The sequence below is a fragment of the Pygocentrus nattereri genome, chromosome 12 (assembly GCF_015220715.1).
Source record: "Pygocentrus nattereri isolate fPygNat1 chromosome 12, fPygNat1.pri, whole genome shotgun sequence".
NCBI lineage: Eukaryota > Metazoa > Chordata > Actinopteri > Characiformes > Serrasalmidae > Pygocentrus > Pygocentrus nattereri.
In genome coordinates, this window is record NC_051222.1 from 32,176,318 (window position 1) to 32,198,542 (window position 22,225).

At 41.8% G+C, this 22,225-nt stretch overlaps 1 protein-coding gene and 1 long non-coding RNA gene across 10 annotated transcripts in view; both read right to left on the minus strand.

Annotated features, from left to right (window-relative positions):
• Positions 1-22,225, minus strand: part of LOC108443944 (sialoadhesin-like) — a 108,443-nt gene that overhangs the window by 38,181 nt on the left and 48,037 nt on the right. For 7 of the 9 annotated variants that reach the window (XM_037543790.1, XM_037543789.1, XM_037543786.1 and 4 more), the window contains 3 exons: positions 20,964-21,218; positions 20,616-20,873; positions 20,268-20,522 (listed from right to left, as the gene is read on the minus strand). In XM_037543790.1, the coding sequence (XP_037399687.1) occupies positions 20,268-20,522; positions 20,616-20,873; positions 20,964-21,218 (768 nt within the window). Of the gene's footprint in view, positions 1-10,073; positions 11,427-11,538; positions 11,829-19,082; positions 19,123-19,756; positions 19,848-19,928; positions 20,178-20,267; positions 20,523-20,615; positions 20,874-20,963; positions 21,219-22,225 lie in introns of those variants that run through there. The other 2 variants (XM_037543793.1, XM_037543794.1) reach the window with 2 other exon arrangements.
• On the minus strand, positions 2,331-3,006 carry LOC108443948. The gene is made up of 2 exons (XR_001859197.1): positions 2,930-3,006; positions 2,331-2,788 (listed from the first exon to the last, which is right to left on the minus strand). It is a non-coding gene; the product is annotated as an uncharacterized LOC108443948 (long non-coding RNA).

Below are 22,225 nucleotides of genomic sequence, written 5' to 3' on the forward strand. Positions count from 1 at the left end.
TCAGCTGCTGCTGAAGGAGCCTCCACAGTGCAGACGCTGCTGTAGATTAAAGCCCATCAGTTCCAGCAGCTACAAAACACTCATCAGTACAAGTGATTCACTCACAAAACACTAAATTCATTACCAGATACAAAAACAAATATAGATAAATTACTTCTATATTTATGGTCACTGTAATTGTCCAAAGCAATGAAATTTTCTGTGAAAAAGTCTGTGGTTATACTAGATGTGAGTAGACACATTGGGTGGAGGGGGACTGGCAAACTGACTAAAATATTTCTGAAACTTTAAATATGACTTAGTGAATATCGTTTGTTTTCATTCCACTTTCATCCATGAAGTGTTTCTCTGTGTGGAGGTTCTGAGACTAAATCTCAGACTGAGCTGTAGAGCCCAAACTGCAGAGCTCAGAATCAGCACCTTAGACAGCACTCTTACTCCACACCTGTGCTTCTCTATAGACACGTCTTAGATCAGTACTGCCATCTACATGTGGAGATCTGTAATGACTCCAGCTGCTGGAGCTCCTCTACACTGCAGAGTGTAGTGTTTACTCTGCAATAACCCACTAAATCACCTCAACAGGTGAGAAACAACCTTCAGGAGTTTAATCAGAGGAGTTCCAGCAGCACAAACACTAAACTGTAACTTTAACAGCTCACCTGGTGGTCATCTTCCTCCATTGTGTTCTTCTTCTTGTTCCTGCTTTCAGAAAGACATTAATGTTGCAAAATGGTGTAAAACTCAGAGACCCCCTTCATTTTCTATTTAAAACAACCATTAAACTTATTCATTTTTCAGAAAGTATTTGAGATTAAATATAATCCACTTGTATAATGAAGGGAAGGTCAAATAAGATATGAGAATCCAAAATTGGACTATAAAAATGTTTTGTACAATTATGATTCAAAGCTACCGAGGACACGTGACCCCTAACAACCACCTGGAAGACCTAGTAGATCTACCCCATCAGATAAGCAACACTTCAAGCTTTCATCTTTTTTTTCATGCTCCATTTTTATTTCTGATGTGAAAATATCCACAGGAGTGTCTGTCCATCCTTCCACTATAAAAAGACCACTCAACACTATGAGAGGATGTGAAACTGTCAATAAGCCATCTGTGAGAAAAGCAAATCGATAAATCAAAGAAGCTCCTGGGTTGTTTTTCAGAAGTTGACCTCGGACCCTTACTTCCAGTGAAAGGAACTCTTAAAGCTTCAGCAGACCAAGAGATATTGGACAATTTCATGCTCCCAACTTTGTAGGAACAGTTTCGGGACGGCCCCTTCCTGTTCCAACATGACTGCCCACCAGTGCACAAAGCAGGTTCATAAAGACATGGATGAGCCAGTTTGGTGTGGAAGAACTTGACTGGCCTGCGCAGAGTCCTGACCTCAACCCGACAGAACACCTTTGGGATGAATTAGAGTGGAGACTGAGAGCCAGGCCTTCTCGTCCAACATCAGTGTCTGACCTCACAAATGTGCTTCTGGAAGAACGGTCAAAATTCCCATAAACACACTCCTAACCCTTGTGGAAATCCTTCCCAGAAGAGTTGAAGCTGTTATAGCTGCAAAGGTGTGGGCCGACATCATATTAAACCCTATAAGAATGGGATATCACTCAAGTTCATATGCATGTAAAGACGATCAAATACTTTTGGAAATATAGTGTATTTCAGGTAAAGTGGTGGAAAGTTTTTTTTTTTTTTTTTAAATGCTACAGCATGAAGTTTGATTTTACATTACGTTTACGTCACTGAGTTTATTGGCTCATTGCAAAGCAGAAATCCGATTACTGCCAAGCTTGCGTAGACCCAGGGTTTCACATTATCTGATTAATCAAGTGCATATAAATGTGTTGACTGGATTACTGACAAAGTATGATTTTCTGCATTTATCGGATTATTAAGTGAATGTAAACACACTCAAAAGACAACTCATTTTAATGGCTTCAATTTGATCAATTAAAAAGCCATGCTTAGGGTTAGAACAAGACCATAAATAATTGCCCTTCACAAAAGAATCATTCATTTGGAAGGTGAAAGGCAGCACTAGCCTCCTCTTAACTGTATGATCGCTGCTACTACAGTTAATGAACTTCTGCTAAAACTGCACTTAAACTCTGTGTGCTGAGCAACACAGAATGATGCACCACAGGTAACAGCTCAGTTAACTCCGATATTACACAGATTAGACCCTGCTGCTCTGTAGCAGCTCATTTTGTAACACTCACTAGGTTACCTTTGCACCAATTGAGGTTAGCAGAAATTGGTAAGGAGTGGGCTGCCTTTCCTACATAAGAAATAATCACACATGATCACCACTATTTAGTTTGAAACAAATGGCATTTTACCTTTGTAGAATTATTTTGAGACATCCAACAAACATACTCCCACAACCAATCTGAACTATAAACCGAGCCATATCATTTGAATAATGGAGAGACAAACCAAACAACCAAAATTTACCATATATATCAGAAACAAACAAGTCCCTCTGCAATGAACTTTAAGCAGGTAAACTGAAACCATCTCACCAGTTCTCAGAATGTACATTCCATGCCTATATCAGATGATGCAATTCATCAGTAATCCAGTTCAAGGTTAGTTCCCATCCAGACTCGCAGCAGGATACCAGATGACTGTAGCAAAGTTCCTCAAAGCCACGTGAAGTTGGTTCTTGGCTCACAAAACCAACATGTCGTTTAAATATAAAAAGTGATAATAATGATTTGGAATAAGTTTGGAGATACACCCAGACCAAATCCTGTACAAGCAAACCCTTCTGGAAAAGAAAAGAAAAACATGTACAAAACATATGAATGAGAGATTACCATCCATCCCTTTCTCTACATCAGGATGAAGCTAACATTGTATGAAAAGCTTCACAAAACACAAATTACTCATGATGAGACAAAGAACATACAATCTCCAACAAGGGTGTAAAGACTGGAGCCATTAGTTGCCAAACACATTTAACTTTCCCACCAAATCTCTTCTTCTTCTCCCGTTTAAAGAGGAAACTAGGGGTTGACACTGCCCCCTAGCAACTGGAAAAGGAATTTCTCCCATGACAGTGACTGCATACTGTCACAATGTTAATCTGAGAATTTGATGCTTTAAAGGACCCATATCCATGGTGTTGGTCTAGGGTGTAATGAATCTGGGGGCAAGGGAAGAGACAAAAATCAACCAATATCATACAACTGTCCACTTTCAGGCTATTTGCATATATTTAGAATGATGAAAGATCTGATACACCCAATACTTGTTACCAAAAAGTCAATCAAACTGCCACTTCTTCAGGTGTAAGCAAAGGCCAAAACAACAAACAAACCCAACACCAAATCCACAACCCAAATCTAACGTACCTGGATATCAACCAGAACATAAAGAAAAGAAAATACATTTAACTTCCTTGACTCCCTAACTAGCCAAAAAAAAGGAGAAAAAGAAGTCTACAAACAAAATGACACCCCTTTACAGCAGTGGTGATATATAAATAAACACCCTAAGTCTACTAACACATTCAAGTATTACTTAGTTGACTTAGTTGTGTAGACCACAGTAGGAGAAGAGTGTGAATTTTAGATAAACCTCAAAATTTGCAGAGCTAAAGGTAATGCCAAAGGTAATGAGTTTACTTCTCAGGGGTACTATAACACATCTGGTAATTATTGAACTTTTTGGAGGACACATGGGATGCTCAGTTCCCTGGGTGCAACACAGCACCTGTTTCAATGTCACATGCATCCATTTCTGGTTTGAAAGGACAAGTAAATTCAGGAGCAACAAGGACTGGAGCGCTACATGATAGAGCTTTTGCACTGTCAAAAGCTGTCTGACACACACGAATCCACCATTCAACATTGGGCCTCATTCACCAATCATTCTTAAGAAGCAATGTCTCCTTAAAACCCACTTACACAGTTTTTGTGTACATTCTGACATTCACCAATGTTTTCTTCTTTGAAATTGTTCTTAGGTAAGAACATAATCTATACACACCCAAGAGCACAAAGATGGGAACAGTTATATGGTTTAAGAACATGTCATGAATCTGATGTAGACTTTTGTTTAGGACCTGTCTCAAGAAAATATTTAAGACCCAACTTAGGAAGACACTGGTGAATGAGGCCCATTACTGCTTAGCAGATTTGTCAATGGCAAGACCACCATAAAAAATAAAAATAAATTACAGAAAGAGTTGTAGTACCAAGCCATTCCTAAGAATCAGTGCAGTTCTAACATATGGAACAGGGTAATCAAGCCTGCACCTTATCAGTTGGGGTACAAACTCTATCCTGACTTACCTCTCTGCCCATGTACAGAATTGTGACCTTTCCAAATTCGCATTTAGCAAGATTCAAGGTCAAGGAGGCTTGGTTGAAAAATCTGAAGAGTGCTGGTAATGTGTCAATGTGATCGGTCCAGGTGGATGTGTAACCACATCATCTAGATATGCTGCACAATGAGGCACAGCCTGGAGTACACAAGTCATTAGCCACTGGAATGTAGCAGGTGCATTTCACATACCAAAAGCCATAACAGAATATTACATGAAAGAATCAGGGGTCACAAAGGCAGATATCTCAGAAGCACAATCTGTTAGAGGACCTTGCCAGTAGCCTTTCAGCAAATCCAGCTTGGACACAAATTTAGCTGTTTCCAATGCTGTCAGTGCAATCCTTGATTCTAGGCAAAGGATAAGACACAGGCACAATTACATTGTTCATTTTTCCGTAATCTGTACAGAAAAGGAAGGGTTTTGGAACCAAAAGATAAGACCATGCTTTACAAGGTATTCCACCCTGGTCTGTATAACAACATGCTTTTCAGGGTTCACACAGTAGTAATTTGCTTGATAACGATATTGCTGCCTATATCCATATCATGTTTGGGTACAGTGGATTGTCGTGGCATGTGAACAGGTTGGTATACTGTTGAAACAGAGCCTTACAATCAGCATGGGCCTCCTTAGAGAGATGTAGCAGAAATGAGTCCAGTTTGGGCAGTAACTCAGAGTCTTGCAGAAATGCAGACAAAACAAAACCAAAGAAGAACATTAATTTACATAGCTGACTTGTCTACAGGACAAATATTAGTTGTGCACTATGCAAATCTGGCCTTTATGGAAAAATGGCAAGAAGAAAGATAGTTTTGAAAGCAAACCATAAGAAGTCCTGTTTGCAGTTTACAACAAGCCATGTAGGGGGCACAGCAAACATGTGAAAGCTGCTCTGTTCAGATAAGACCTAAGTTTTTTTGGCGTAAATGCAAAACACTAAAACGATATGGTGGAAAACTAACACCACACGTCACCCTGAACACACCATCCCCACCGTGAAACATGGTGGTGGCAGCATCTTGCTGTGGGGATGCATCTCTTCTGCAGGGACAAGGAAGCTGGTCAGAGTTGATGGGCAGATGGATAGAGCTAAATACAGGGCAATCATGGAGGAAAACCTGTTAGTGGTTGAAAAAGACTTGAGACAGGGGCGAAGGTTCACCTTCCAGCAAGACAACAACCCTAAACATACAGCCAGAGCTACAATGGAGTGGTTTAGATCAAAGCATATTCATGTGTTATAATGGCCCAGTCAAAGTCCAGACCTAAATCCAATTGAGAATCTGTGGCAAGACTTGAAAATTGCTGTTCACAGACATTCTCCATCCAACTTAGTGAGCTTGAGCTATTTTGGAAAGAAGCCTCAAGATGTGCAAAGCTGGTAGAGACATACCCCAAAAGACTTGCAGTGAAAGGAGCTCCTATCAAGTATTGAGTCAGGGGGGCTGAATACAAATGCACACCACACTTTCCAGATTTTTATTTGTAAAATATTTTAAAATCCATGTTTAGTTTTCTTTTCACTTCACAATTACTTGCTACTTTGTGTTGATCTATCACATACAAACCCAATGAAGTACATTTATGTCTGTGGGTGTAACATGAAAAAATGTGGAAAAGTTCAAGGGGTCTGAATACTTTTTCAAGGCACTGTAAGTGGGCAACATCTAGTGGTGGGTCCCAGTGTTGGTCTCCATCATTCCCACTGTCCTGTTGAGTCTGTGGGGAGTCTACATTATTTACTCTCACATACATTAGTGTTTTTTCTTGGCTCAGTTCATTAGCTATTAACTTAGCTACCTGGTAAAGACTCCCCAGAGTCATCCGAGGGGGACAGGACAATATCCTGTTTCATGACATTGCTCATAGGTACACTCAATTTCCTAAATATCCTTCGGGATCAATAAAGTATCTATCTATCTATCTATCTATCTATCTATCTATCTATCTATCTATCTATCTATCTATCTATCTATCTATCTATCTATCTATCTATCTATCTATCTATCTATCTATCTATCTATCTATCAAGAACGAAATATCTATCTTGCAGATTTGCAGTAAATTGCCACCCATGTCCAACTTCTGTATGTGGATCTTGTCTTCATCTGATTTAAACAGATCAAGCGAACTGCATATGTCAAAGTTGCTGCATTCTGGATGAGACAGTATAATCAAACAGAAGTAGCTTATGTTCCTTTTGGGTATCTTCTGTATTGTGGCAGAAGGCCCTGTTAGATTGTTCTCAGAAACATGTTCTGGGCAGTGCGGGCCCAATATTCACTGTTAGTGCAATTGTGTCTTGATGCCAACCATACTCTTTACTTCACTCCTATCATCCTGTGCAGAAATTGCTGTGGGCTTTCATGCTTACAATCTAGTTTAGTACTCATTAACTCTTGAAACAATTCGCTGACACATCTCTCACACAAGAAGCTTTTAGGAACTACAACTGAGAGGTCCACTTTGTTAATGAGTATATCCTTAAACTGTCCTGGTTTGATGATACAGAAAACTCCCAAATAACCTCTCTGTCTGTGTGGTTGGACTGGAGCCTGTCATCAATGTGCTTAATTAAAATGTGGTCACTGATATCAGAAGAACCATCACCTACTTACCCCCCATGGAGGCATTCTTGGTGCAAAAATGGCAGGTATGTCAAGGAACATTTGTGGACTGATGAGGCAAAACACAAGTAGGTTGTGGAATTTTTGAGGTAAGCCTAGATGGCACAGTTGGCATGGCTGATATCATTTTAAGCTCATTTAGTTTCTTGTGCAAATAATTGTATTCTGCCTTTCCTTTTACATTTATGGCATTTGGCAGATGCTCTTATCCATGGCAACTTACAAATTGATAATTTTACACAGGTAGGCAAAGACAGTCTTAGTAGTCTTGCTCAAGGACTCTTATTAGTATAGTGCAGGTTGCTTGCCCAAGCAGGGGAATGAACCCTGGTCTACAGCATAACAGACAGAGGTGTTATCCACTACACTATACCAACCACTACATAGTCACATCTTATACATCTCGATTTGTGGATCAGTTAAGTTGCCCAGAGGAACGTCAGATACTGTAAGTTCTGTCATTTCTGAGGTGGTCAGCTCACGGGCATGTGAAGGCACTGATACATTCACTTCCCTCTCTAAAACTCTAGATTGACTCCTTAGCAACAGCTTGTCTGTCAACAAGATCCTCAATAATATCTGCCAACTAACATAGTTGGGACAACCCCTTATCCTCTAACTCAAGCAATGTTTTACAAAGTAGTTAAACAGAAATATAATAATAACAACTCTCTTCATCAATTCTAATTAGTGCAGAAAAATCAAGGTCAAGGTGGCGTGATGCTCTCTGTGATTTGAAAGAGTTTGCCAGCAGTCAGACTGTAGAGACTCCTCTTGATCTTCCAAGTAAGCCTTTTCTGCTTGCCATTATCCCCATTGTTCTTCTCATCATCAGTCATTACTCAGTTCTCCAGAGCCTTTAAATTTGCTGTGCTCCACCCCTTATCTAGGATCCCTTTGTTTTCTTTTCATCTTCACTGCTTCAGCTGGACACTGCATACTCCCTGCTCTGGGCATGTGATTCTTAGGCTTGGGTCTGTAGATTTAGGCGTCAACACCAATAGCCATCGGTTGATCCCTGTACAGGCCACCAAATGTTCTTATAGGTCCCTCAGAGACCAGATGCCCATAAACATGAAACTGTATAAAACAGGAAAAAATACAGACAGGATACAGTTGTTGTCTTTCATGAAGGCTGGCTATTCTCTTTTATTAAGGATTGCATGTAATTATTTCCATTATCTGTCAAAATTTACATAAGAAATAACATCTTTCAATAAATAAATCAATAAACAGTTTTTCCAGTTGATTTTTCAGAACACTCTCTGATTAAATAACAGCTTATGGTTATTTGTATAGCATGAATTACCTGAAAGCCCACTAAATACCATCACATCTGCACTTCCTTTACTTTCAGTTCACTTAAAGTTACTTCCCTTCGTTATGTACTGAAACAAAATCTACCTATACATATGTTTGTCACAGTCTGTATGTTGTGCAAAAGTACAACGTTTTCAGTGCAAAAGAACTAGAAAATGCATGATGTGAAACATTCAGTGAAAGTGCAGTAAAAGTACATACAGTGGGTTGCAAAAGTATTCATACCCCTTGAACTTTTCCATATTTTGTCACATTACAACCACAAACATAAATATATTTCACTGGAATTTAATGTGAAAGACCAACACAAAGTGGTATACAATTGTGAAGTGGAAAGAAAATTATACATGAATCAAAACATTTTTTACAAATAAAAAACTAATAAGTGCGACGTGCAAAAGTATTCAGCCCCCTTTTCCCTGAGTGCAACCAATTGCATTCAGAAGTTGCCTGATGACTGCTAATGACTCAAAAGGGTCCACCTGTGTGTAATCTAATCTCAGTACAAATACAGCTGCTCCGTGACGGCCTCAGATGTTGGTTAAGAGAATATTGGGGAGCAAACAGCATCATGAAGTCCAAAGAACACACCAGACAGGTTAGGAATATGGTTTTGGAGAAGTTTAAAGCAGGCTTAGGTTATAAAAAGATTTCCCAAGCTTTGAACATCTCACGGAGCACTGTTCAATCCATCATCCGGAAATGGAAAGAGTATGGCACCACAGTAAACCTGCCAAGACAAGGCCGTCCACCTAAACTTACAGGCCGAACAAGGAGATCACTGATCAGAGAGGCAGCCAAGAGGCCCATGGTGACTCTGGATGAAATGCAGAGAGCCACAGCTCAGGTGGGGGAAACTGTCCACAGGACAACAATTAGTCGTGCACTACACAAATGTGGTCTTTATGGAAGAGTGGCAAGGAGAAAGCCATTGTTAAAAGAAAACCATAAGAAGTCCCGTTTGCAGTTTGCCAGAAGCCATGTTGAGGACACAGCAAATATGTGGAAGAAGGTGCTTTGGTCAGACGAGACCAAAATAGAACTTTTTGGCCACAATGCAAAACGCTATGCGTGGCGGAGAAATAACACTGCACATCACTCTGAAAACACCATCCCCACTGTCAAATATGGTGGTGGCAGCATCATGCTCTGGGGGTGCTTCTCTTCAGCAGGGACCGGGAAGTTGGTCAAAGTTGATGGGAAGATGGATGGAGCCAAATACAGGGCAATCTTGGAAGAAAACCTGTTGGAGTCAGCAAAAGATTTGAGACTGGGGCGGAGGTTCACCTTCCAGCAGGACAACGACCCTAAACATAAAGCCAGAGCTACAATGGAGTGGTTTAAAAAAAAGAATATTCATGTGTTAGAATGGCCCAGTCAGAGTCCAGACCTAAACCCAATTGAGAATTTGTGGCAAGATCTCAAAACTGCTGTTCACAAACGCTCTCCATCCAATCTGACTGAGCTTGAGCTGTTTTGCAAGGAGGAATGGGCAAGAATTTCAGTCACTAAATGTGCAAAGCTGGTGGAGACATAGCCTAAAAGACTTGCAGCTGTAATTGCAGCAAAAGGTGGCTCCACAAAGTATTGACTCAGGGGGGCTGAATACTTTTGCACGTCGCACTTATTAGTTTTTTATTTGTAAAAAATGTTTTGATTCATGTATAATTTTCTTTCCACTTCACAATTGTATACCACTTTGTGTTGGTCTTTCACATTAAATTCCAGTGAAATATATTTATGTTTGTGGTTGTAATGTGACAAAATATGGAAAAGTTCAAGGGGTATGAATACTTTTGCAACCCACTGTACTTAAGAAAGTCACTTAGCTCAGCTATAGAGGACATTCCTCACTATAGGTATGCATTCATATAACTAAAGATAACATTTGATGTTCGTAAATATACATTAACAATAATTCCCATGAAAATGTTTGAATGAAGTCTAAAAAAACAAACAAACAAACAAAAAAAAACAAGTCCAGCATACTAGTAAGGAGCCAAAATAACAACAGAAAATACACAGAGAGCATGGACATAGTTGTTTATGTTAGCTCGACCATTTAACATGACTTCAACAGAGAGGTTCTACTATTAAAACATATAATTTAGTGCCCAAATTTAACCATCACTTAAATGTGGTAATGGTAAACATATGAACTTAACATCTTCCAATGTTATTTTTTGACCATACATCATATAAAATATTTTTATACATGTATAAAAAAAGGGAAAAAATACAGACAGGAGATCGATGTTGTCTTTCATGCAGGCTAGCTTTTCTACTTCTAAGGGAAAAAAAGCACACTGTGATTCTCTGGGTAACTCCCACTCGTCCATAAGCTTAAAAATACATCCTATACATACATAATTAATACAAGTAAGTTCAAAGAAAACAAAAAAAAAAAACTTTCTTTTGTTTGTATGTTACATATGGTCTCGTTAAGTATAGACTATTCTAAGATGATGCCAGGTTGTGGGGTTGGTTGAGTAAGATTTCCTGATTGACTGTAGGGTAGGAGATTATATATATGTAATTTTGAGCAGAGTTCAGCACATATTTTGGTGACCTTAATGATCTCCAAGATGAGGTTGCCATTGTGCCTGTTGACCTGTACAGGTTGCAGAAGGGTTCAGCTTGGTCTTTGATCAAAAGATTGAGCTGTGTTAAATTTTCAGAACATTTTGGGCAGTCTCTTTTGAACATTTAGAATAAATACCAGGGGGGAAGTGTTGGTTCAGTCCCAAGGAAATCATGAGGTTTTTCTTTTGTGTTGTATATCCAAAGTGAAATGGTTTGGTAGGGTTTAGTACTTATTAATCAAATTTTAAGCATTTCAGGTAGTTATCTTCTTATAAATAGTATCTGTTTGAAGTTGTGAAATTCAGATCCAGTCAACATCAAATGGCTGTCAAATGGACTGATTTACAAAATTGTCAAAGAATAAAGGAGAATGGGGGAACTCCAAAATGCTTGTTGTGGTTTACATACAACTGATAGAGTTCTTTTTCTTTGACATAAAAGTTGAGTCCATGGGTCATAACCCTAGTCCTGAACAGAATTGCAAAGTTGTTTATTTCAGAGTACTGTAGATCACAGAGACATCATCATATGTGGAAACTGCACGCCTGCAACAACAGAGCAAACACAGTGTGATCCATTATTTTCCCATTTTAAGCTACTGTATTTTAGATTTGACAAAGTAACTCATTTAATACAGTTTCATAAGGTTCCTCTCACCTGTTGGCAGCACCCGTGTGAATAAATCTTACACTAGCATACTGAACGTCGTCTTCTTCAGTCGTGTCTACCACTTTATCACAGCGGTGCTGGATGCTGGCATACAGAACCTCCTCATCAGTTCCAAAGGCAGAAGCTGTCATTGCAGAGTTCTCAGCATTCCTGATGTTTCTGACTCTCAGGGGTACAACACTGGCATATTGAACATCATCCTCATTGGATGGATCTGAATCATCACTGGTTGTTGCCCAAGGGTCCTGTAGAGTTCCCAAGTTGCTGTAGAGATTCTCCTAAAGTGAAAAAAGACACATTACAGATGACAAATCAGCAAATCATCTCACATAGTAGTATTCTGTTAATAGAAAAAAGAATAAAGATTGTACTTAGTACATTAAAACATTTTCACATAAATAAAGTTAGTACACAGTTTCTAATATGATTAGTTGAAGTTCCAATATATTAAAAATGACACATTTCTCTTTATATCTCAGGACAAGCACTACTGAAGTTTTTAAGTGCAGATTTTTTTTCTTTTAGCAAAGCAACCAAATCAGTCAGCTCTTTAAAATTCAGCTATCCAGACTAAAAGGTGCATCTTCCCAGCAATTTGACATCAGAAATGTGCTGGACTGGAGTGTTTTGGATGGACAAATTTTAGTTGAAAATGAAAATTGTGTTGATATCAAAAGCTAAAGTTGGCTTGACGGCAACCTCCAACATTGGATGATGTTGAATTTTGGTTGGAAATTAAAAACAGATCTAAAAATCAGATTAAAAACCAGTTATGTTGACAACATGCTCCAACATTAGATGGGAGGAGTGGGCAGTTGAAACTGCAGTGCTTAGGCAGTATTTGGGCAATTAGCTCAAAAGCACTTCAACTGTGTACAGGAGAAATCGAGGAGTTAACTGTTAACCCTGTGATTGGTCAACAATCTCTATTCCACGCTGATGGCCGTGCCTTGTTTGTGGAGTGAACCTGTTTTCAAAACTAAAAATGCGTTCTTGCTAGCTTTACCTCTAGCTGCTTTGCTTTTGCAACTTGGATTGGGCATGTTCAGTAGGGTGATGGTGTTTTAGGCATCTCATTAGGTTTGTTGTTCTGAAGGTTTCATAGTTGTTTATCCACATATTATTCATGACCGACCAAGCCATGGCCAAGTAAGTACAGTTGGAGCATCCATGGCTCAGGAGATAGAGCAGATTGTCTACCAATCACAGGGTTGACAGTTCAATCCCTGACTTGTTCTGTCCATGGCTGAAGTGCTTGAGTAAGGCAGCCAAATGCTACCCAGGTGCTGCAGCTATGGCTGCCCACTTCTCCTGTATTCTTATGTAACATTGGAGCTTGATGTAAACCCAACATAGTTTTTTTATGTATATATTATTTTGATTTCCAACCAAAATTCAACATCTGTCTAACATTGGAGGCTAATGTCAAGTCAACATTGGGTATTGATGTCAATCTGGCCTTCATTTTCAACAAAAAATGTCTCAACATCTGATCTCCAATATTATTATAAGACAGAGTCCACTGTCTTCTTGCCATCAAAGTGACATCAGCAATCTCTTTCTCATGATCAGTGCTAGCTCACTAGTCACTAAATTAGGTTTTTAGTTTTTGAAAAATGTTGATATAATTTGGCTTTTTCTATCAGAGAAACACAGAGAAATCTGCATTTGTTTCACAAGAATGCTCTTTCTACTTGAGCCTCTCACACCATAGCAGCGTGGACAAAGCATTCTGTACAACTCATACAAAATGCAACAGCACAGATCCTAACATGAAAAAAGAAGAGCATATATCACTACTGTTTAGAAAGAACTGCACTGGCTACAATTATATTTTAGGATAGCATCTAATCCTTCTGTAAAACCGATGGCTAAAGAAAGGAGACTTAGCCTCACCTAAACAGGCCAGCCTAAATATTCATTCAAACAGTTCTGTAAGCATAACATTTTATTCATAATGAGACATTTGTGATGGGTTATTCTTTGATTAACTATTGTTGTTGTTATTCTCAAGCCCTGTCTCGATCTTCATCATCATCATCATCATTAATCCAGTGAGTGCTAGAGGCATCCATGTGATTCAGCCAAAAGAACAATATCATCTGCAAATATCTGCCACCCTCCAGCCTCCACACAAAATGCCCTCCTGACCCCAGCTATGCCCTGACATTTTGTCCATGAATATCACGAACAGGAGTGGAGACAGGGCACAACCCTGGTGGAGTCCAATGCTAACACTGAAAGGGTCCGACTTAATGCCTAGTATACGAACACAGCTCTCATTCTGGGAGTAGAGAGATTGAATGGCTCGGAATAGTAGCCCCGGCACCCCATACTCCTGGAGGACCTCCCACAAGATATCTCGGGGAACACAGTCATAAGCCTTCTCCAAGTCCACAAAACACATGTAGACTGGGTTGGCAAACTCCCATGCCCCCTCAACAATCTGTGAGAGGGTTAAAGCTGGTCTATTGTTCCATGGCCGGGATGGAATCCACCATGTTCCTCCTCAATCTGAGGTTCAACTTTCAGTCAAAGTCTGCTTTCTAGCACCATGGCATAGACTTTCCCAGGAGGGCTGAGCAGTGTGATACTCTGATAGTTGGCACTCACCCTCCGGTCCCCCTTTTTATAAATAGGGACCACCACCCCAGTCTACCAGTCCAAGCGTACTGTTCCCGAGGTCCATGCAATATTGCAAAGGTGTGTTAGCCACAATAGCCCCACAATATCCAGAGCCTTAAGCATCTCTGGACAAATCTCATCCACCCCTAGAGTGCCTTGCCACTGAGGAGCTTGAGGAACTACCTCAGTGACCTCCACCAGGGAAATGGAACTTGACAGACCAGAAGCCTCTGGCCCTGACCTCCGTGAGGGAGGCATGTCTGCTGGATTAAGGAGTTCCTCAAAGTGCTCCTTCCACCAACTGACAAATATCCTCATTTGAGGTCAGAGTTTCTCCACCCTTGCCGAATACAGTGCACCCACCCTGACCGCTCCTGAGTCACCAGACAGTTGTCCAGAACCTCCTTCCTCAAACCGGCTTCATCAAACTCCTCCCATGCCCTGGATTTTGCCTCTGCCACTGTTGCCGCTGCCACCTTTTATTGCCTGTTACCTATCTGCTGAGTCAGGAGTCTTTCAGGTCACCCAGTCCCTGAAGGCCTCTTTCTTCAACTTGATGGCCTCCCTCACCACCGGTGTCCTCCAGAAGGTTCTTTGGTTACTGCCCCGACAGGCACCCACAAGCTTTTGGACACAGCTACGTCTGGCAGCTTCCACAGTGGAGGTTCCATGTCCCCTACCTCCTCCGGGACATGAGAAAAGCTTTCCTGGAGGTGGGAGTTGAAATTATTCTGAACAGAGGCCTCCAACAGTCATTTTCAGCACACCGTCACTATTCACTAGGGCCTACTGGGTCTGACCATCAGGCTTCCCTGCCATCTGATCCAACTCACCACCAGATGGTGATCAGTTGACAGCTCAGTACCTCTCTTCACCTGAGTGTCCAGAACATATGGTCCCAAGTCAGATGAAACAAAGTCAACCTTTGACCCAAGGAGCTCTGGTACCATGTACACTTATAAACATCCTTGTGTTGGAACTTGGTGTTCATTATGGACAATCCATGCCTCACACAATAAACTCAATTAATTAACTACCAAACTGTTTGTTAAGGTTTAGCTTGTAAGTAGACTAGTTGTAACTCTTTGCAACAATGTGTGCTGCTATATGTAGTTCATACACTGCTTTACATTGTCATGGTATTTGCTCTATGTGTAACACTAAATACAGGGATTTGGAATGTCTGCACAAAAATTTGGGATGACCATATTTTCTGTTTTATTTAGGCCAAGTGTAGCCTTGTAAATGAATGTGCTGTATCTTAGACTGTCTGATCAGTTTTCTGATTTAAATTAGCTTTTACTTTCACTCCAGGAAGTTATATACATTAAAGAGTGAAGTATTCTGAAAGAAAACATCACTATTACACTACAATAGTACAGTGCATTAAAAGATAATTTAGAAATTAAGAACAAAATGTTATAACAACCTCTCCATGGATCACCACCTTATCATGGTGGAGGGGTTTGTGTGCTTGAATGATCCTAAGAGCTATGTTGTCTGGAGCAAAAGCTCCTGGTAGGGTCTCCCATGGCAAACTGGTCCTAGGTGACAGGTCAGACAAAGTGTGATCCATAATAACCCCTATGAAAAGACGAAAACAGGACTTGCGTACCCTGCCAGGAACAGGGTTACCGGGGCCCAACCCTGGAGCCAGGCCTGGGGAGGGGCTTGCCAGTGAGTGTCTGGTGGCTGGGCATTTACTCATGGTGCCCGGCCGGGCCCAGCCCAAAGGAGTTACATGAGTCCCCCCTCCCATCAACCCACCACCAATGGGAGGGGCAGTAGTAGGGGTTTGGTGCTTTGTGGATTGGGCAATGTCCGAAGGTGTGGGCCTTGGCGTTCTGATCCTTGGGTCCTGAAACTGGCTTTTGGAACTTGGAACATTACCTCACTGGCAGGAAAGGAGCCTGAGTTGGTGAGGTTGAGAGATACCGGCTAGATATAGTCGGGCTCACCTCAACACACAGCTTGGGCTCTGGGACCAATCTCCTTGAGAGGGGCTGGACTTTATTCTTTTCTGGAGTTGCCCATGGTGAGAGGTGGCGGGCAGGTGTGGGCTTTCTCATAGCCCCTCGACTCGGTGCCTGTATGTTGGGGTTTTCTCCGGTGGAGTTGATGGTAGCTTCCCTACACCTTCGGGTTGGGGAACGGGTCCTGACTGCTGTCTGTGCTTATGCACCGAACAGCAGTTCAGAGTACCCAGCCTTCTTAGAGTCCTTGGGAAGGGTGCTTGAAAGTACTCCTCCTGGAGACTCTATTGTCCTACTGGGGGACTTCAACACTCACGTGGGCAATGACAGTGAGACCTGTAGGGGTGTGATTGGGAAGAATGGCCTCTCTGATCTGAACCCGAGCGGTGTTCAGTTTTTGGACTTCTGTGCAAACCACAGTTTGTCCATTACGAACACCACGTTTGAACACAAGGATGTCCAAGTGCACATGGCACCAGGACACCCTAGGCCGCAGTTCAATGACTGACTTTGTAGTCGTGTCATCGGACTTGCGGCCATGTGTTTTGGACACTCGGGTAAAGAGAGGAGCTGAGCTGTCACCTGATCACCACCTGGTGGTGAGTTGGATCAGGTGGTTGGGGAAGATGCCGGTCAGACCAGACAAGCCCAAATGTATAGTGAGGGTTTGCTGGGAATGTCTGGCAGAAGAACCTGTCAGATTAATCTTCAACTCACATCTCCGTCAGAACTGTGACCAGATATCGGGGGAGGTGGGGGACATTGACTCAGAATGGGCCATGTTCTGCTACTCCATTGTTGAAGCGACTGACTGTAGCTGTGGCCGTAAGGTAGTTGGTGCCTGTCGGGGCGGTAATCCTCGAACCCAGTGGTGGACACCCCAGGTGAGAGATACCGTCAAGCTGAAGAAGGAGTCCTACCAGACATGGTTGGCCTGTGGGACACCAGAGGCAGCTGGCAGGTATCGACAGGCCAAGCGATCTGCGGCTTCAGTCGTTGCCAAGGCAAAAACCTGTGTGTGGGAGGAGTTTGGTGAGGCCTTGGAAAGTGACTTTAAGTCGGCTCCGAAAAGATTCTGGCAAACCGTCAGGCGACTCAGAAGGGGAAAGCAGTGTGCCACTAGCGCTGTATATAGTGGAGAAGGTGTGCTGCTGACTTGACTGAAGACGTCATTGGGTGGTGGAAGGAATACTTTGAGACCTTCTCAATTCCACCGATATGTTCTCTAGTGAGGAGGCAGAGTCTGGGGACATGGGAATAGGCTTGTCCATTACTGAGGCCGAAGGCGCTAAGGTAGTTAAGAAGCTCCTTGGTGGCAAGGCTCCAGGGGTGGATGAGACCCTCAAGGCTCTGGATGTTGTGGGGCTGTCTTGGCTGACACGCCTTTCAACATTGCGTGGACATCGGGGGCGGTGCCACTGAATTGGCAGATTGGGATGGTGGTGCCTCTTTTTAAAAAAGGGGACCGGAGGGTGTGTTCCAACTACAGGGGAATCACACTCCTCAGCCTCCCTGGAAAGGTCTATGCAGGGGTACTGGAGAAGAGAGTCCGGCTTATAGTCGAACCTCGGATCCAGGAGGAGCAGTGCGGGTTCCACCCTGGTCATGGAACACTGGACCAACTCTTCACCCTCTCCAGGATACTAGAGGGTTCATGGGAGTTTGCCCAACCAGTCCACATGTGCTTTGTGGATCTGGAGAAGGCATTTGACTGTGTTCCCCGGGGTATTCTGTGGGAGGTGATTCGGGAGTACAGGGTACATGGCTCTTTACTACGAGCCATTCAGGCCCTGTACAAACAAAGCTTGGTTCGCATAACCGGCAGTAAGTCAGACTCGTTCCCCGTGAGAGTTGGACTCCGTCAAGGCTGCCCTTTGTCACCGATTGTATTCATAATTTTTATGGATAGAATTTCTAGGCGCAGTCAGGGGATGGAGGGTGTCCAGTTTGGTTACCTCAGGGTCACATCGCTGCTGCTTGCAGATGATGTGGTCCTATTGGGAACATCAGGCCGTGAACTTCAGCTTTCGCTGGATCGGTTTGCAGCCAAGTGTGAAGCGGCCGGGATGAGAATCAGTACTCTAAATCCGAGACCATGGTTCTCAGGCGGAAAAGGGCGGGGAGAGCCCTCTCTGGGTCAGGGATAGTCTCTTGCCTAAAGTGGAAGAGTTCAAGTATCTCGGGATCTTGTTCACGAGTGATGGTACAAGGGAGCGGGAGACTGACAGGCGGATTGGTGCTGGGTCAGCAGTGATGCGGGCTCTTTATCAGTCTGTTGTGTTAAAGAAAGTGCTGAGCCATAAGGCAAGGCTCTCGATTTACTGGTCGATCTACGTTCCCACCCTCACCTATGGTCATGAGCTTTGGGTAATGACCGAAAGAATAAGATCGCGAATACAAGCGCCCAAAATGAGTTTCCTCCGTAGGGTGTCTGGACTCTCCCTTAGAGATAGATTGAGAAGTTCGATCATCCGGGAGGGACTCGGAGTAGAGCCGCTGCTTCTTCACATCGAGAGGAGCCAGCTGAGGTGGTTCGGGCATCTGGTTAGGATGCCTCCTGGACGCCTCCCTCGGGAGGTGTCACAGGCAAGTCCACCTGGCAGGAGACCCAGGGGAAGACCCAGGACACGCTGGCGTGACTATATCGCCCAGTTGGCCTGGGAGCGCCTCGGGAATACCCCTTGGAGAGCTAGTGGAAGTGGCTGGGGAAAGGGAGGTCTGGGCCTCATTGCTTAGGATGCTGCCCCCGCAACCTGAATACCGGAGAAGCGGAAGATAATGGATGTATGGATGGATGGATGTTATAAAAAAAAGCCAAATACAAAATGAACAGCAGATGGAAACAACAGGAAAACCAGAAGGAATGCTGAAAAATAGTCAAAAGCAAAGTGTACAGGGGTGAACTATATAACAACAGTGTGCTGTTCAACTTGCTTGTGTTTTGCATGTAGCTGTACTTCCTTGTCTGTTTCTCCTGGGGAGAAAATAAAAAAAGGAAAGTAATGAAATAATAATAATAGCCTTTTTTTTATTATTTTTGTAGCACCTTTCATTTTGTTTCCAAAAATCAAGGTGCTTTACATAAAAATTTGACAAAAAAAAATATAATTGGTGACACTTTACTGTAAGGCTCTGTTTATAACGGCTACATCACATCTACATAAGCTTTTCATGACAACTGCTATAATCCTACATAAATGTTTATAAGTGCTTATTCCACAAGCTGCAATTTGCTATAAAGTTTACATTATCCAGTTTTGGTCAACGTTAGCGAAAGAAGTCTTTATGAGAGATGCTGCCTGTTGGAATAAGCAATTATAAACAGTTATATAGGGTTAAGTAAGTTATTAAGACAAGCTTATGTAGGTGTCATGTAGCCTTATGAACAGCTTCCTACAGTACAGTGTTACCATGTTCGATTATAATAAAATAAATTCTAAAAAATGACACTATTTTTTTACTTATGATATTCTAGGTTACACAAACATAAAATATACTTCAACTACACAAAACAGCACGCTAATGTGTAGTGAAATACTATATAATTCTGTTTATATGAAAGCAATTTTTCCAGTCACTTAATAAAACAAGTGCATATAGATGCGTACCTTACACAAAAAACAATGCATAAAAGAGCTACCCATAGAGCTACCACTCCAACGACAATGCAGATAACTTTGATCAAGACCCCCGTTCCTCCTGTGTGAACATCAATGTTGAAGTCAGTTTTTTTAAGCAAAATGTTTCTCAGTTTAATATTTTTTTCTACATCACTAGTACCTTTTACAGTGACAGTCACTGCAGCTGATTTCTGAGATCCGTGTTCATTCTGAGCCTCACAGTAGTAGATTCCACTCTGTGGAGCCATGTAACTGTGTCCAGATCCTACAGGTGAGCTTCCACCTTCTTTAAACCAGGTGTAGTTCTGCAAAGGTGGGTTTGCATCACTGCTGCAGGTCAGATTCACTGAACTGCCCTCTGCTGTTTCACTAGAGGGACTGATGGACACTGAGACGCTCTTTGGAGGATCTAGAAATCAGAAGGTAACAGCAACGAGTGACGTAATCATCACAGAACACTCCAGCTCTAGAAAAAAGAATTGATACAAAACAGACTCACACAAAACATTCAGAGTTAGAGCTTCAGAGAGTTTCTCTCCATGTTTATTACTGGATCTGCAATTGTATTCTCCTCTGTCCACAGAGCTGATGTTCTTCATTGTGTAAGTTTCTCCTTTTCCTACTGATGATGTTCCTTTAATCCAGTTATATTCCACAGGTGGGTTTGCATCACTGCTGCAGGTCAGAGTCACTGACCTGCCCTCCATTATTTCACCATAGGGACTGACAGACACTGAGATGTTCTTTGGAGGATCTAAAAATCAGAGAAGAACAGCAACGAGTGATCTAATTATCACAGGATCATATTTCAGCTCTTGAAAAAAGAATTGATACAAAACAGACTCACACAAAACATTCAGAGTTAGAGCTTCAGAGACTTTCTCTCCATGTTCATTACTGGATCTGCACTTGTATTGTCCACTGTCCACAGAGCTGATGTTCTTCATTGTGTAAGTCTCTCCTTCTGCTACTAATGATGCTCCTTTAAACCAGGTGTAGTTCTGCACAGGTGGGTTTGCATCACTGCTGCACGTCAGATTAAGTGAACTGCCCTCCATTATTTCACCAGAGGGGCTGATGGACACTGAGATGTTCTTTGGAGGATCTAGAAATCAGAAGGTAACAGCAATGAGTCATCTAAGCATCACAGAAAATTACAGCTGTAGAAATGAGAACTGCTACAAAACAGACTCACACAAAACATTCAGATTTAGAGCTTCAGAGAGTTTCTCTCCATGTTCATTACTGGATCTGCACTTGTATTGTCCACTGTCCACAGAGCTGATGTTCTTCATTGTGTAAGTCTCTCCTTTTCCTACTATTGATGTTCCTTTAAACCAGTTATATTCAACAGGTGGGTTTCCATCACTGCTGCAGGTCAGATTCACTGAACTGCCCTCCACTATTTCACCAGAGGGGCTGATGGACACTGAGACGCTCTTTGGAGGATCTAAAAAAATCAGACAGGTAACACTTTCTATGACTGTCACATTTGTAAGCACCTATAAACACATTTATAACATGTTACAATTCTTCATAAGGCATTATAAACATGGTTATAAATATTCATAAAAATGAATTACACTTTATAACCAGATTTATTATACATTATGAATTGTTAATATATTGCATTATAAGTAATGTTAATAAAATGTTAAACTCTCAAAGAAGTCAGTCCCAGCTTGGAGACCGTAAAGTAAAGACAAATGAAAAGTTGATTTACTCCCTGGGATTTCCAATATTTTATTTCTCACTGCTGGTGCTGTTAGAGCTACATCTTCGGGGGTTCAGTCCTGAATATTCAGATGTTCCAAACAGGCTGTCCAGTCTAGAATTATTGCTACAATGTGTGTGTCTTACCCAGAGCTCTCACTTTAAATGTTACATCACAGCAAAACAAGTACCCATGAGCCCCTCCCCTGAACCCCTTCTGACATCACACTGAGCACGGAATTACTGAGTGAAGGACGGGAGAGGGAGCGGCGAGATAGTCGAGTGCTGTCATTGTAATTTGTTCCTTCACTGGTTCTGCCAGCAAGTGCTAGAACCCTTGAGTCTGTCACATCACTACTCTAGACTACAGTAATGTTAATTTCTGCTAGGACTCTATTGGATATGCAGTATTAAGTCAGTGCCAGGCTAACGGTGGTGCACATTAACGGTGGTGTACATTAACTTTCCCACATTGGGTGAAACACTGATGGCAGCTCTAGTTTAAACTCTGACATTTGAAGCCTGTAATGAACTTTTTTGTGGATGTTTTAGTGTCTCATTAAATCCTTCAGTAAATACTTCAACTTGAAGCCTCATTCTTAACCCTGGAGGAGGCTTTAGTACAGTACGCTTCACTTTACTTAGAGCGGACTAATACAGCTTATGAGCTCTTATAATTTGTCATGAGCAGTATTTATAATGCATTATGGTAACAATTCATAATGCAAAACAAGCATGACTATG